Source organism: Neodiprion pinetum, chromosome 4 (genome assembly GCF_021155775.2).
Source record: "Neodiprion pinetum isolate iyNeoPine1 chromosome 4, iyNeoPine1.2, whole genome shotgun sequence".
Taxonomy (NCBI): Eukaryota; Metazoa; Arthropoda; class Insecta; order Hymenoptera; family Diprionidae; genus Neodiprion; species Neodiprion pinetum.
Window position 1 is genome coordinate 4,895,691 of NC_060235.2, and position 16,852 is coordinate 4,912,542.

General features: G+C 36.4%; 2 protein-coding genes, 2 long non-coding RNA genes and 1 other non-coding gene across 6 annotated transcripts in view; 3 read left to right on the plus strand and 2 right to left on the minus strand.

Moving 5' to 3' along the window:
* LOC124216648 (muscle-specific protein 20) overlaps positions 1-15,860 on the minus strand; it is a 31,746-nt gene extending 15,886 nt beyond the window's left edge. The window contains exon 1 of one of the 2 annotated variants that reach the window (XM_046621431.2): positions 15,699-15,860. In XM_046621431.2, coding sequence (XP_046477387.1) covers positions 15,699-15,722 — 24 coding nt within the window. In that variant the 5' untranslated portion in view covers positions 15,723-15,860. Of the gene's footprint in view, positions 1-14,732; positions 14,865-15,698 lie in introns of those variants that run through there. The other variant, XM_046621430.1, reaches the window with a different exon arrangement.
* On the plus strand, positions 3,313-10,265 carry LOC124216650 (myophilin). Its single transcript, XM_046621435.2, has 4 exons — positions 3,313-3,469; positions 7,393-7,592; positions 8,121-8,241; positions 9,409-10,265. Exons 1-4 carry the CDS (start codon positions 3,464-3,466, stop codon positions 9,589-9,591), a joined length of 510 nt encoding a protein of 169 aa, XP_046477391.1. The 5' UTR covers positions 3,313-3,463; the 3' UTR covers positions 9,592-10,265.
* LOC138190754 (uncharacterized) lies at positions 10,104-14,722 on the minus strand. The gene is made up of 2 exons (XR_011176838.1): positions 10,295-14,722; positions 10,104-10,198 (listed from the first exon to the last, which is right to left on the minus strand). It is a non-coding gene; the product is annotated as an uncharacterized lncRNA (long non-coding RNA).
* LOC138190755 (uncharacterized) lies at positions 14,965-15,782 on the plus strand. The gene is made up of 2 exons (XR_011176839.1): positions 14,965-15,081; positions 15,143-15,782. It is a non-coding gene; the product is annotated as an uncharacterized lncRNA (long non-coding RNA).
* A 904-nt stretch (positions 15,861-16,764) lies between the features above and the next one.
* TRNAL-AAG (transfer RNA leucine (anticodon AAG)) lies at positions 16,765-16,846 on the plus strand. Its single transcript has one exon. It is a non-coding gene; the product is annotated as a tRNA-Leu (tRNA).
* The last annotated feature ends 6 nt before the right edge of the window (positions 16,847-16,852 follow it).

Consider the following 16,852-nt stretch of genomic DNA (forward strand, 5'->3'; position numbering starts at 1 on the left):
CATCGCGGGAAACTCGCGAGCCGTATCGCCTCTAGCGGCGCTGCAGCGAATCACGCCAACAAATGCCGAGCGCCGATAAGTCTGCGTTTATGTATACCTATACACAGTATATGCCTATTTATGTGTGCAAGCTTTCCCGGCCTGAGAACGATCAATAGCTGCGCTCAGCTGGCTTGCGGCACTCTTCTTCATTCACCGCATGATCAATCGGTAACACGAGGTGCCGAATGATTGTCGCCATTTTACATTTTTATTAGCGTGAAAAAATAAATGGTACTTTTAATACTGCGAAACGGCTGATGTAGCAGATGAAAAGGGGCTTCTCCCGATTCATTTCTCCGCGCTCAATCTCGAATTATTGGATTGAAATCAATGCGTGCCGGAGTTAAAATGACTACCAGATCATTGTTGAACATTAGCGAAGTAATCGATAAAATCTTCGGTTCGATTTTGATCAATTTTCGGGAAATCATGGAGTACAATAACATTGAAATAACTTTTCAACAATAGCAGTTGCAATTTTCTATATACGCGCTTACTGCGCTCGTTTTGAAAAGCTTTGCAGAGCGCAATGAAAACAGTGGCTGGGATCGATTTCGTGTCAAAAATACAAGTGACGCTGACTTGCAAAATACGATTTGTTGAACTTCCAAATTTTTTTACGAAGCGTTACATAAAAATAATTCATCGCGTGCAATAACGCAATTTTCAGTTTGCCAATAAAGTCACACACATGCCGCGACCGTCCAACTCGCGAAAAGTCTAGCATCGATTATGTTATACGTGTGTGAATTATTTTGCGCTAGGTTTTGCGCTCGTATAACGTCAATCGTAGGCGGCCGAATTTTGGCAGCTCACAGTGGCAAGCCGATTCGGTTTTTCTACAAAACTACGAAATCAAGTGCCGTGTGCATAGAGCCGCATAAAATTTGCATCTTATGCAGATCACCGGTGCATTAAAAAATGATAATTCAACGTGAACAGGTGATATTTTATCGTTGCCAAACTCTTCCGCTCAATTTTCCGATCTGTAAAATCTGCACGATTGGTCCAACTTTGACTAAACGACGTCTGCGAATGATTTGAATGAATTTGCTTCAGCTGTTCGGTTAATAAAAAAAAAAAATTAACAAATCATCCTCAATGAACTGATATTGGCGGCTGTGCTATTTATCAAAATTGAACAGACTACACGCTCGATCTATAAAAGAGTTTTAAACAAAACCGTTCGTCAATTCAATCCCTTCATAAAAAACAAAAATATTCGACAATTTGGCTTTACATCAATTAAAACTTGTATAATTCGTAAATTTTTAATGCATCGATAATGTGTTGTTTAATGGAATTGAATCCGATTACACTTCATTCGCATCTTTTTGTTTTTACTTAACCACGCGACGTTGTAATTAATTACATGTTGGATCCCGAAGAAAAGCTCGTGGTGTGAAATTTTGCGAAGATGCGAAGGTGGTTAATTAGAGACCGCGTGAGATGCAATGGGATAGTTTCTGATTGACAAAATCTATAATAGTCGGTGGCCTCATCTTTCCGAATGGCCACCGTCCAGAACCAACCGACGTAAACTTATCGGTGCTTGCATCTGGCCTCTTGTCGTCCGACTCCTTGGCGTCTCAGAAGTCTCTCTCCCTTCCTCTCTCTCTCTCACTCTCTCTCGATATACGCACCCAAATTACAAGTTACACTTATAACGCTTTCCGACACGAAGCGAGCAGCCTTATTTCTCTCCTAAACTTAAATCCCGAGTCTGCAACTCTTTCAAAATACTCCCACTTGTTGTTTGCGGGCATCTCGTATATACAAGCCGAACTTCGAAAGCCGATACCGACTTCGCCGGCATTGACAGAAGCCATTAGTTATGTGCAGAGGTGTGCTGGAAATCCGTGAAAGCTCGAAAACGAATGAAACCAAAGCAGAGAAACGACTTCCGAGAGTTCGAAAAGGATTGCTATATTTATACCAGAAAAATATTGCAGCTTTGGTTTTTCCGGTAAAAATCTACTTCCAAGATTTTCGTTAAACACTGTATTTATGAAATTCATCATAACTTTTCCGCATAAATTTCATGAAAATCAAGAAAGTTCATGAAAATACGATAATTTTCAAATTCGTCAAACAAGAATGTCGTTGATTAATACAAGTGACTTACTCTCTCTTTGTATGCATCACACTTCCTTCTCAGTCTTTGCACGTAACGATGCGAACGTTGTTTCATAAAGTCTACCGTACGCTATTTTAAGCCCTCTTACAAACATCGCTCTGTAGCTAATTTTGCTATAGGTTTAAACTTTTAACAAAAGTCAGCGCAGACTGAATGGCTCTATTTTTGAACCGTCTATTTTAAACAAAAAATAATGAATTGTTGTATATCGTACACGTATACAACAATTATCTTCTACCTCTTCATTTTATCTCTCGTTTCTTTTTCTTACACAAAATTAATTACCGCAGTTCAATATTCAGATTCAATTCTCGCAATCGCGTATCTGGTTATAGTTATCGCCAAACGACCAGAACCCAACATCCATACCTTACAGATAATTGCATAACGTTACAAACACCGAACGAGAATAGAAACGTAGGTAATTGGACGACTGAAAACCGCTTGTATACCTAACACTGTCTACAGTTCATACAATGTGGGCAAAGACGAGAGCAATGTACTCCAAGTATTCGTGCAGACAGGTTATAGACACATTGCACGTGAATACCGAAAGACTTTATGGTTATAATTCTTTTTACGCGGGATCAATTTAAATTACACCTAGGATTAAAATTTGGCATTAAAAATAATTACAAAAAAAAAAGTAACAAATCATAATTCAATTTTTCTAGAGTAGAATTGTTCGTTTGCAACATTTCCATTCCGTTTTTACACTTTTCGTTAAGACCTATGTGAATGCCGAATACATTTTTCAACCGAACCGTGTACGGTTTAAAAAAATAGTTCAATCGATTTTCAAAACCGCTCGACAGAACTTTGACGAATTTATGTGACTAAAGTTTCGTTTTGCGAAATTCGGAAATTGATTCGAAAGTTTCGTGCTAAATCGCGACCTATTGTTTATAATAATAATTCGCGGTACGCAGCAATGTGGCAAGAAAAAAAAAGAAAAAAAAAAGAAACGGAGAACGGATCGTGGCGACAACATGGAAGTAAAAAATGAATCGCTGTTGAAATAATAAAAAAAGCTGGGATGTCAAGGTGGTAGGACGCCGTCCGTGGACCAGGTGGGAGTATGGGAATACCCAACGGGCGCTGGGCCAAAATCTGGCCGCTTTCCCATCGCCGAATATCTGTGAGAGATGGATCCAGCGGAGGGGATGACGGCATATAGCGTCGCGACGCCCGGCGTCAAATTTAGTCTCTACTCTACCCGGCAACACCGTTCAAAAACTCACTTCTTCAATACATTTCCAACACCAGACACAAGACATCAGCAACATGCCGGTACGTTGATACAATTTTTTTGAGTGCAATTTTTCACCCGATTTACAATCGATATTTAAATTAGAAATTCAAATTTTAGAGCCTTTCGGTGGAAAAAACAAGCTGCTTCGATAATTGCGAGTCTCAGTCGATAATTGAAATTTTTTCCATTAAGCATCAAGTGGTTTATATTTTATTTTGAATTCCAGATTGATGATTTATAATCATTAGCATCTCCTTTTCTCTCATTCAATTCAAGCTCCGCATTGAAGAAATCAAACTTTCAAGTTTTTCGGTGAAAAAACAATCTGCTTTGATATATGCGAGTTTCAATCGTTCACTAAAATTTTTTTCACGAAGCACGAAGTACTTTTTTTTATGACCTTGAAGGTACGAATATCGATCGTCCGATAAATTATCGAACAGTTACATATTCTACGATACCGTAATAACGTTTTTGACATTTTTTTTTTTTTTTTCAAAATCTCATTTAACGTGTTTGTTTTTTTGTTTTTCTTCTATTTTACGTTTTCTGAATAGCCATACCGCTTTTACGCAAACATTTGAGAGTCCGTTCAACGGCCCGATGTCATTCTAAACGCAAAGATCACACACTCGTATAACTTTGACTTAAACTTTGAATCGTAATATCTGGAGAAGGATAAAAACAAAATCGCATTTATTAAGGAGCAGATTATCGTCCGTCAGATACGTGTAATTTTTATTCATCCAGCGTGAAAAGTTCTTACCGCAATGATATAAAATATTCAAGGAGTGGTTTTTATTTTTTCAGCGCAAGTTTTTAAACTGACAGTATTTTCAGTAAATTTTTTATTTATACCATACGGCTGTAATCTCGGTATTTTGAGAGCGGTTGAAAGCGATAAATTTCCGATACACGAATACTTTCTAATACAAGATACGTATCATGTACGATTCATGCGAAAACGCAAGTCGTGTGCAAAATTACACCTCATTGACTTTGATGTAAGCTTAGAAATTGTATAATCGTCTTTTATACACATAATTGTATGTGAATGCATTAATGTAAAACACCGATAATTCCGAATCGCTGTAACGTAAAATTTTGGGGAAAATCAAGTAAAAGAGAAAAAAAATCATCGGGGCGGTAAATAAATTGACAAACCAATTGATAGATGTTACGTAAAAAATGATAAAGATCAAGAATAAGTTTATACGATCTGTTCTATTCATTTCGAAATTTTGCTCATCTCCCGCTGTTATTCTGGCACGGCTTATGGAAACGGATTATCCCTACGAAAATAGAACTTAGTATACGAGAGTGATAAGATCTTTCAGGCAAATTTATCTACCGGTCCTTAAGTCTCTGAACAGCTGGCGAAATTGATCTCGTAGAAATTTCTTGCGGTAACAAATTTATCAAGTAAATCTTTATCACTGTTTTTTATAATTTTCGATCATCGATATGTTGTCCGCGGCGCGCGCATCGATCGCAAAAAAAAAAAAAAAAAGCAAATTTTCTCGTTTACATAGAGCGAAGGAAAAAGAAAATGATCGACAAATGTTTATAAAGAGACACGCGTGAATAATGGAACGTAAATTTTTGAGGATCCTTCTTTTGAACTCTTACCGATTATCGTATTATGTTATACGATCTGCAGAAGCTTGGCAGCGCGGAAAACGAGGCGTGCAATAAAAATCTCTGTTACAACATCGTTGGAGTAGAACGCGAGTTGTTGCAGGTGTTGGACTTGACTCGGGGCCAAATTTTCCACTGGAACAACACAAGCTTGCACTGTTACCGCGGATCGTCGCGTCGTTGATAACGTTGATCCGAAGTTCTGCAAATTATTATACAGTATGCGGTAATTTCATGCTAGATGTAAATTCTCAATTACAGGTGATAACGATTTTTAAAAATGCGTACAACGAGTGTGGAGTTTCAAAATTCGGTGGAAATTTTTATTCATCAAGTACGCATTAACTTGACAGTTATTTACCGAAGTTAAAAATGAATTTTCTTCATCGCGAAAAATCGCAAATTACCTATTGTCAGTACAAAGAATTGAAAAACGGATTTGCTTAGATTTGTTATTTAATTCAATTGAAACCATACGGTCAATGAATTTGAATAATCAATTGTTTCTTCTTTGTAATCGAATGTTGGAAAGGATCGTTTTTCTCGCGCGAAAGTTACGCAAATTTATAACTAATATAACGTAATAACTACGCCAGAGTTCTCCTCAAGAGTTTTATTTTAATGCAGACCTGCAGCCGTAGACTTGCGTATAAAAGCCCAGCATCAGTATCCGTGGTGCATCTTTTTTTCTTTTTTTTCTTTCTTTTTTTTTTTTTTTTTTATTCACTCTCTTAATACCGGATCCAAAAATAATACCCGGAGATAAATGAACGGCATGCTTACAATGTTACAGCTGCAACGAATGGCGTCGCGACGTTTGTCAAACTAGATCTGTAATACTGCACTATTTATGTAGGATTTTACTCGAGCCGCTTGTATTTTTAACTGCACGCGTGTAAACCGGATGCGGGAGGATTCGAGAATGTCTTTCCTCGAATTAGAATAGCGGATAAAACTTGTTACGACTTCCTCGGTAATTTTTTTTTTTCTTCTCTTTTATAAACTTCTAGTCATTCCTCCCATCTTTTATCCACGAGATCTATTAATCAAAGAACGACCTGTATACCCGTGCACGTATACACGTTTTGAAAATGGCCGAAAGTCGTGACGTTGGTAAATCCTGCCTGTGATCCAGAGTTGTAAATAAGCTAAAAGAGATCGAAACCTCGCCTGTATTCGCTATAAGTTTAATGCAAATCTCCGATGTTCGAGGACTGACGTCTTTTATACACGTACATAGGCTAAGAAAAACATAGATGTATAAATGTACATATGTGCCGAATGTATGTAGAACGCGTGCGAGAAATCGAACGGATAAATTATAGATTTATACACCGTACCGCGGGCTATAAATAAGAATTTATCGCTGCGCGAAGCTCAAGGTGGCCTCGACGATTCGCGTGTGCAAAATAGGGTATGTAACGGTACTAGATTTTGCAATAGTCATAGAGAACATCAGACTTGGCTGACAATTCTGGCAGAATTTTCATACCGCGTAAACGCAGCGTGATTAACGATTTGGACACGGACGATATTTGATATCGTCTCCTTTTTCGTGCCGGTTGCAGTTGGCCAAAAATCGATACTTTTTATTTGTTTTACAATTACGAGGCACGGAAGTCGGATATGGAAAATAATGGAACTGCGAAGAAAGATCGCTTTGAAATTATTAAATATTTAATTACCGAAACGGGTTTTCTTTTCTTTCGGTACTCAATTAGACATTGCGATTTCTGCATCGTAATCAACAGCGTTGCGATGTTGTAAAATTCAATGTTTCAAGATTCCGAAATTTGGGAATTATTTCGTTAAATTTGTAGAAAATAGTCTTCAGAACGAACGAGCGAGTCATCGTAGAATAAAATCGAACCAATCTACCATATGTTTGATCATTTTTAAGCGATTTGAAATAAAGCAAACAAAGCACGTATTTAAACTTTCGTTTATAACTCGAGTAATTTCATTTTGTATTTATTTTTTACGAGACTATATTTTCTCATATAATTTGATAAATACTCCGATAACATTAACGTAAAGCATCGGTATTCGGCCAAGCAAGATCCTCGTAATACTGGAGTGCATGGTAACCCAACACCCTCGGCTGTGTGTATATTAAAAGCTGCGTGTTTCCTGCGATCTATTCCGGGGGCGGACACTTTTAAACCAGAAGTTGATGGTGTATTACAAACACGCTGCAGGCGGGGTGAAAATGCTTCGCCCGGGAAGATAGATTTACGATTATTTCAGTGCAAGCTGCAAGCTGCGGTAGAATATAATCATTCACACGGGAGTATTAATTATTCGATATTTGTTTTATCTTTAGCCCCGCAACAAGGAACAGGAAGCCGAGATTCTAGCGTGGATCGAAGCTGTGATCGGAGAAAAACTTCCGCCGGGAAATTACGAGGACATCCTTAAGGACGGCGTTATTCTTTGCAATTTAATAAACAAACTCGCTCCTGGTTCGGTGAAGAAAATTCAGACCAAGGGAACAAACTTCCAGCTTATGGAGAACGTCCAGAGGTTCGTATCAAGGAAATCGGGCAGCGACCGCTTTTCTCAGGCAGAAATTTAAACGAACAAGTTACGACCACGAGAAAAAAGAAAAAAACCTAATAAAATAAAATATTGCAAAACGGTAGTTAAAAACTGAATTCAATCAAGTTTAATTTCAACTCACGATGAATGAAAAAAACGATTGATTGATTAATCGCACAGCGCTAATTTCATCTCACGTTGATTGATCGTCAATTGAAATTCTATTCCAGAGATATCGCTCTGAGTAAATTAAACTTGATTGACTTCAGTTATGCACGAGTAAATTTAATTTTCAACTTCGTTTTCGCAATGTATTTTTGTTTTTTTTTGGACTTGGTACTTCTTCGTTTAAACTTGTGCACGAAAATGCGAAACGCAATTAATCGATTAACCGCACAGCACTAATTGCATCGCGTACATCGTTAAATGGTGATAGCATAATCTTTCATCACTCAAACTTAAAGTTTTCACGTAAATTATTATAGTTCGATGCAAATTTTTATCAACCGACAGGTTCCAAGCCGCAATCAAAGCCTACGGCGTACCGCAGGAGGAAATTTTCCAAACCGCCGATTTATTCGAGAGGCGTAACATCGCTCAGGTTACGTTGTGCCTTTACGCTCTCGGCAGAATCGTGAGTATCCGTTGTAAAATAATTACAGTAATGTGTTAAAAAAAGAGCTCAACGATAATGGGTGTAATTACATGACACAGACACTGAGAGAAATTTTTACAGTCGCGATTCACGCGATACATTCCTTAACTATTTTCATTTCTTAACATAATCGAAAACTGTTATATAGTTCTGGATAAATAATGTGTCTAGTAGCTGTAAATAGATAGTCTTACGGTATGTGTTACTATTATTTCCGATTACGCTCACTTTTACGGACATTTTCTTTCGGCTATTGCAATAATTTGATCGATTGTTGCAACAATAAATTAATTTTACCCTCCAAATTTCACTATTTTAGATTGAAAACCGAGCAAATCCGACGGGGATGAGATTTTATTCTAAAAGATCTGTAAAGAGCTTGCTTATTTTTTGTAATATTATATTTCTATATATTTTCTGTACACTGAGAAAAATTTCATTTGTCATAGTAACTAGAAAAATTCAGTAAAACAGATATCGTTAAAAAAAAACTGTTTGAATATTGTTAGAATAACTAAAAACGAGGTACACCTAACCATTTTGCGCTATCGTCGATCGTCTTTTGGTTATTGCAACGCAAAATCAGTTTGTTTGGTTTACTCTACTTTTTTAGTCAAACGTCAATTTATCGTTGTACGCGCATTAAATTTTCGCAACAGTTGTAAGAAAATATAGCAACAGCGATCGTAATGAGAAAGAATAGTAACGGATACTAGACTTTTTGGTAACAGCTGGAAAGCTGATTTTAATTTTCTATCTAGAACAATATTTTTCGATTGTGGTAAAAAATGAAAATATTTAAGGACTGAGCTGTAACCGGAACTAATAATTTCTGTCAGTGTACGGTATCCTAGTTTTTTACTTAAAAAAAATTCGAGAGTTCCCTAGGGCGCATATTCGTCTGAAGAAAATTTAGTTTACCGAAGAATCGGATTTAATATTGCCATGATCATAAAACGTCCTGTCGACAATCATAATCGTACTATAAATTACAGTCTGTAAACACCACGTTTCTTTGTAATTTCAAAAATCTCAATTTAACTCACAAAAATTTCTATCACTTATTGATAACTAAATGAATTTTTTTTTTTTTTTTCTTCTCATGTCAATGAAAAATTGATATAAACTTCGTGTTTACATCGTCAGACGCAAAAGCATCCCGAATACAATGGCCCAAGACTTGGACCAAAAATGGCAGAGAAGAACGAGAGAGAATTTACGGAAGCTCAGCTTCGCGCCAGCGAAGGACAAGTCAATTTACAGATGGGTTACAACAAGGGAGCGAGTCAGAGCGGACACGGCGGTTTCGGCAACACCAGGCACATGTAAATTAAACCTACACACACACACACACATACACGCAAACAGAAACACACACGCACACACACGCGCGTGCGCGCGCATGGATAAAATTTATAGATAAATATGTAATATGTAAATGTGTCTGCGCGTATAATGCGGATGTGATTGTAATATCGTTATGTACAGTCGTTGAAAAATTTCATCATCAAGATTGATTGTAACGGCATTATTTACGAATAGACAATAATAATGGGTATAACATTGGGGGATCGGTAACAGTTTGAAAATTCCGTTATACAGTAATTACAATTACTACATTGTATTGTTTTAAAAAATGATATTGAAACTATTGTTTGATATCACGTACATGTTGAATTTCTTGATATACATAATTGAATTCATAAATTGCTTTTGACTTTCAGTGAAAAAAAAAATATATATATATTTATACATGTATAATATAGTTTGTTGAAAAATTAGGAAAAAGATCGTTTTACTCTGTTGAAAAGATTAAATTAATAAATAAACCAAACGGACAAACAAATGTTATATATACGTACACACATGTATACGTTACATACATCACACTTCACACTTGAATGATATTCATACACCAAAGAGACTCACACATATCCTAGTCACACACACACACACACACACACACACACACACACACACACACACACACACACACACACACACACACACACACACACACACACACACACACACACACACACACACACACACACACACACACACACACACACACACGCACGCACGCACATTTATGCACAAGAAAAAATAAAGAAAAAGAAGAAGAAGAAGCAGCAAACAATCTGCAGGTTTTCCAATTTTCATCGTATCCCGTTTACCGAATATCATAGAATTTCACTCACGATCAGCGACGTTGTGAATTGCATTTCGCTAATTTGCAATTTTTCGGAATCATCCGTTCTACTGTGAATAATTTGCAAAACACCGTAATTCAAATGTTTCACAGTATAATTCGCATTATACCTTTACAAGTAATAATATATATATATATATATTATATATACATATACACATAAGCATATTAACACTTATATATTATGAAACACTTATTTTCCTCAACTGACGAAATTACGCTATACATGCATGCATACAGACACACATACATATATGCATACATACACACATACATACACACATAATCGTAGGTAAACTAAAACTCACGTTATACTGTTTTTATTTATTATACATGAAAAATTCACTTCATTATTACATATAGTATATATATATATTTATTTGTTCATTTGTGGAAAGATAATAATAATAATAATAATACTATTTAATTATATATTCTACAGTAAATTTCTCTACATCCACACCATACACTGTTTATATACTTTTCTTTTTTATTATTTCCTTGCGCAAAACTATATGCGAGATACATTTTAAACACTGAAAACACGCAAACACTCCGTATATACGTATAATAACCGAATAATATGAATAATAATTCGGAAACATTAAAATCGTGATTTTGAACGAAAAAAAAAATTTCACGCCAAGTGCGAAAAACTTGCACATTGTAAACACTCGACAATACATCAATTTACACAACAAACACGTACGCGTTGAACTTTATACGTATCATACGTACAACGTATCGGAACTACACTCGCTAAACACTTGACATCAATTTACTAGGTGAATATAATTGTAGTTTAAGCGAACAATTTATACCTAACAACGTGCAAGAAAAATTTAACAATTTTTTCTTTTACACGTAATTACTGCACTTACTCGTACATATTACACGTAACACAGAGTTACTTAACAACAAAAACACAGACACAAACGCACACAACACTTGTTCACTTTTACAGGTTTAGCCTGTTACGAAAAAAAAAAAAAAAAAAAAAAATGGTTTGAATCGCTTTCTATTATTCAACTGCAGTGCTTTATTTGCCTGACCATTTTTGAATTGGCGGAATTTTTTTTTTTGTTTTTAATTTACTTTAAAATATAATGCTGAATTACAAGAACAAATAACAAACTTGGCGGGCTAAAACCTTCTCAATTACGCACATGACACGTAAACACTTTTACACATTTCCACACACACATACACACAATACACGCATACACGAAAACACTAATTACACTGCAATATTGTAATTCAATGTAAAACGTAACGGACAACAAAGTTTGCAAAATCGAGCCAACGCATGAAAAATTCAGTACCTACTTGATTTGAATATGTAAAGTTAAAAAGTCGCGTTTTTTATGCGTGGCTAGAATTCGCGCGAGAAATATTTTTTTCAAACCCTGCAGATTCACGGAAAGTTTGGAAGTTACCATTGTAATATGAAATTGTGAAATAATAAACCGATGTTTGAAAATTACAAATACAAGCTAATGATTTCCAGCGCTTCGATGATGCATGAATTAAATTTGCATATAATTTCGCGTACATATTTAAAATTGTAACCACGATCCGAATCTCACACATATAACAGGTACAGCGATATCTGAATCGAAATTGCTTAATCATTTTTACGATATTTTAATAATCAAGAGAATTACGTGGACTATAATAATAAATTGTTATTTGCTTTGTATCGCAAATTTATTATACTCGTTAATAAAAAAAAATACAGCACTGCTATTTTCTACTATACATATCGTATACACGTATACCGTTTTTACTCATACCTTCAAAATATATTCGTCATACGATTAAGAAGATGGAAATATTAAAGGTAAGTGAAAATAGTTGAAAAAAATTATTTTCCTCTATACACCGAGGTGAGAAATTTTTAGTTCCGGTTACCGCTCAGTCCTTAACTATTTTCATTTCTTGAATGACTGAAAATTACGTGGATATAGAGCGAGAGAAAGAATTCGAGGAATTTCAAGGAAGATTGATTCAAATCGTATCTCTAATACCACGAAAACTTTCCACAACCACACGGAAATTATAGAGTTGTTGATAATTAATTCACTCAGTTTTGGTGGCGTTTGGCCAAAAATTTTGAAGAAGACGCATCTAGTCTTGGCAATTCGTGGAAGAGAATGTTGCAATGTGAAAGCATCTTGTGACTCAATTCTCACCCGGCTGTATTACAGGTATAAATTTAACAATAATTTGCAAAGAATAATACATTTTCACTCCTTTTCTTAAAAATCCAACGTCTAATAATTTTTTTACTCTGATTGCTTGTCGCTGTCGGGGGAATTTAAAAATGGAAAAATCACCGATTGTTTACATAGAATAAACGAATACTTTGTAATCGATTCGTTTTTTTTTTTTTTTTTCATTTCTTTTCCTCGATTTCCGGCAAATGTCCTGAACGGTTTGCGTCTATACAACGATTAATTTCTAATACCTATAATGTATCAAAGCTTCGTCGGTTTGAAATAAGCGCAGTAATAACTTTTCGCCTCGATTTTTTCTATTATATAATATAAGGGAATAAAAAGCGACAAATGGGAATAAAAATTCACTTTAGAAAATTTTCATTTTTCATCTCTTACATACCTACACTAAATGATGAAATTATAAAAAAATAAAACTCGCTGTTCTTTTCAAAGTGTTACGTATAATTAAACCAAGAGTAAAATGTGTACACACGGCTTATACCTGGATTCATATTGCTTGGAGGGATTTTCTGGCGCGTATTTTTACCTTTTAATTGGAATTTCATATTTATCTTGGCACAATACGTTACGTTGTACACGAATAGCGTTTCGTTATTTCTGGATGCGAATAACTCCTCATGACTCCTCATCGCGCATACTTTATTGACTTTTCGCAAATCTAAATGGAATTTGAAAGTAAATTAGTCCGAGTAAACGCGTTCATCCGACGGAAGCGAAAAAAGAACTGCTATTCAAATTTTTCAAAGAGAAGACATTTTTGTTACTTAATATGTACCTAATTTCACCCATATTACAGTTTTTCGTGTCAATTTCCCATATATATATATATATATATATCATTTCTTCATTTATATATGTATATATATGTATTACAACAGGGGAAAATGAGAAATTACTCACACGCGTTAGAATATGCCGTTCTAAAATTAGCAACTCGAGGAAAGAAAAGCCGCGAAAATAATTTAGACTCGTTTAACTGAGTCACTCCCTGAAATAGAACCACCCATTGCGTTCCGCCAGCTATATATTACCAATATATGTATACCTTTGCTAACGTATGTAAGAAAAGTAAACGTCAAAATAACCACAATACGTCACAAGGAATTCTTTTTACACTTATATTCCGTTAAAAATGAGATAGGCACGTATCGTCGCAACCGTTATGAAATTCTATTTTTTTTTTTCACCTATGTACCGAGTGTTTTTTGTTTTCCACAAATTTTTAAATAAACTCATTTTCGTTATCAGTAAATGTATGAAATTTTTTTTTTTTTTTTCATCATATAATTGGCAAAACGCGTGGATTCTGTTTACTCTACATTCGTATCTGTACAGGATCACTGCAGAATCTTAGATATACGTATGATATTTTGGTTAGCACGTATTGTGAAAACATCGAGACAGTTCTGGGTCAGATGCGGTATACTTAGAATCACGAACGTGACCTGAATCTGGGCTTCACGTTGTACAAAAAATGAAAGAATAAAATCACGAATTGCAGTCGAGGTTCCCAGAGGAAACAATAATTGAGTATATGTCAGGCTGTTCACTCTACACGCGTCAAAACCCAACGGAAGCTGAAAATCATCAGACACGAGTTGATCGATTAAATTCAACATCGAAGGAAAATTTAGCAGGTAAAGAGAGTACAAAACAACTCTGAACTTGCTTACTGACGGTTACAACCAACTTCAATGTGTATTTTATCCCACTTCAACGAATTTAGGATCATTTCGTAACCCGTCGAAATTCACATTGCTTCATTTTCCTGTTGCATAAGTGTTTGAACTAGACTGAATCAGTCAATCAGTTGGACAATTGAGTAAGTTTACGAGTTACTGATCCTGTTTTTTGGTCGTATATGTTTGATTCTTGGTTCTAAAATTACCAAAAAATAAATCTCTAGTGTATAACGATCTAGCAATTGGTTCTAGTCCTCGAGAAATTTGAAATTTTTTACGTAAATTAATAATTACGGATAATAAAATGGTCAGTAACTGTTAGACTTTGTACCTTACCAGAGAGAGTCGTGGACGTTTATAAATTACAACCCGAGTACGTATAGAACAGCGAGAAGCTGCCGCTGTTGAGTCGCCTTCTCTTGAATGGATCTTTGCACACGGTTTTGTTTTCATTTCTCTCGACGTGCGTATAGTATGGTACACACAAACATTGCACACTGCCCTAACAGAGTGTTATACGTACGTATATACATCAGGCGGTCGAACGAAATGGTTTAGTTTCAGGCACCGTTCGTGATCGAACTGTCAAGCGGCCAGCTGATCCCACGATTTTTACAACCCTCCTGAAGTTAGCTTAGAAGTACGATCTCTACGCGTATACGAAACTCAACGTCTCTCTCTGTCGGTAAATTCGCTTGTAAGTCCAGAACTACCGAACCGATCTTCACTCCGTTTTTTTTTTCTAGATCGCTGCGACGTTTGGCCAGATTTTAGAATATGTTTCGTTACAACCAGATCAATAGTTTCGGAGATATAACGATATTTGTAAGCCAAGTCGGAACGGGATACACACACTTCCCTAGTGAGAAATTTCTATTTCGTACAATATTGTAAATATGCATAGTATTTCGCAGAGAATTGTTAATTTTAGTTGAAAATCATAGTATCTTGTAGATTTTTTACTGAAAATCTACAAGTTTTAATGAATATACGAAATATCCCAATTTCCCTAAAAGTTACTAGAAAATCGTAGAAATGATTTTCACCAGATTTATACGTACGCCGAGAAAATTTTTACCGATGGAGGAAAGTTGCGTTGAAGAGTTTTCAAAGTCTCGACGAGTTGTACAAAAAAAGTTTAGCCTTCACAAGAATAGTAACGTTACTACGGTACGAGCGTAATGGCGAAGTGAATAAAGCGGTTATACGTCGACTCTTGAAACGTCGTATCGGCGTATAACGTGACCTGCAGATGGGGTTAAATTTTCCCGTGAGTGTAAAGAAGAGACAACGCTTGCTTACCTGCCACAACGGACGACCAGGCATTATCGGGGATGTCTTGATGCGGAACAGAGTCTCTTGGGAGGATAAAACGCGGCTGGGTCTGTGTGCTCAGACACCGGAGTAAAGCGGCACAAAAAGTGTCGGCCGGTCCCCCGGTCCAGCGTATATAACCGTGACAAGGGTGCGGTGGTGTTGGTTGAGGCTGGGGGCGCTTCTATATATGGACCACTTACTCATTTATACAGCGTATATCGCGTACTAGCTGCGAGCTGATCCGCGATTTTAAGCTAACTTGCTTAAAAACAACTAGAAACCGCCGCTGCTGACGCTGCGGGGAAAGATTTGACGGTAACTAGAGATGATAGCAGTTATACCGTTCGATTTCAGTGCTGCATTCTGGGAATTACATGTATTGCCCAAAATTCACACAGTTTTATATGGAGGCTATTTTCAACGCGGGTTGCCAGGCGCTTTCACGCCTAGCTCGCCGATCTTTGAGCATCATGGTACGCACGTACTCAAATCACGCACTCACGGATCGCTTTCGACCATGGTGTTGGAGCTTTGCCAAACTGATCTTTGACGCGTCACAAGGTCGCTGTACAGACGGAATTCACCGAGTGACGAAATGCTTTCACGACGTAACTTCGTTGTCAAGTGTCATTCAATACCGAAGACAAGTCCTGAGACAAGTTTGTCAAGAGATTATGAATGGAGTTAATGGTACATCGCTTCTGTCATTAAAATGATCGATAATTTCTACAGAGATGAACGATTGCCATGTGCAGCTGATTTTTTATATTTATTAAATTTAACTTCACAGGCAATTCAGCCGTGAATCAGTTACCAAATATTTTTATTCAGACCGCATAACGGCTGATTATAACATCCTTAGAACAAATCAGATCAGGTGAAAAGTATTATCAAAGACGCTATGTCGATTCGATTGGCACAATAACAACGCCGACGCGATCGTTTGTCTTATTTAAGCACGACTACAGTCCGCGATGCCAAAGTACAGAGATGATCTAATCTGGGCGTCATGGTCCGATTTTGTAAAAGCTTAGCCATGTCATAACTACAAGGTAGCGTGGCCGAGCGGTCTAAGGCGCTGGTTTAAGGCACCAGTCTCTTCGGAGGCGTGGGTTCGAATCCCACCGCTGCCACTTTCT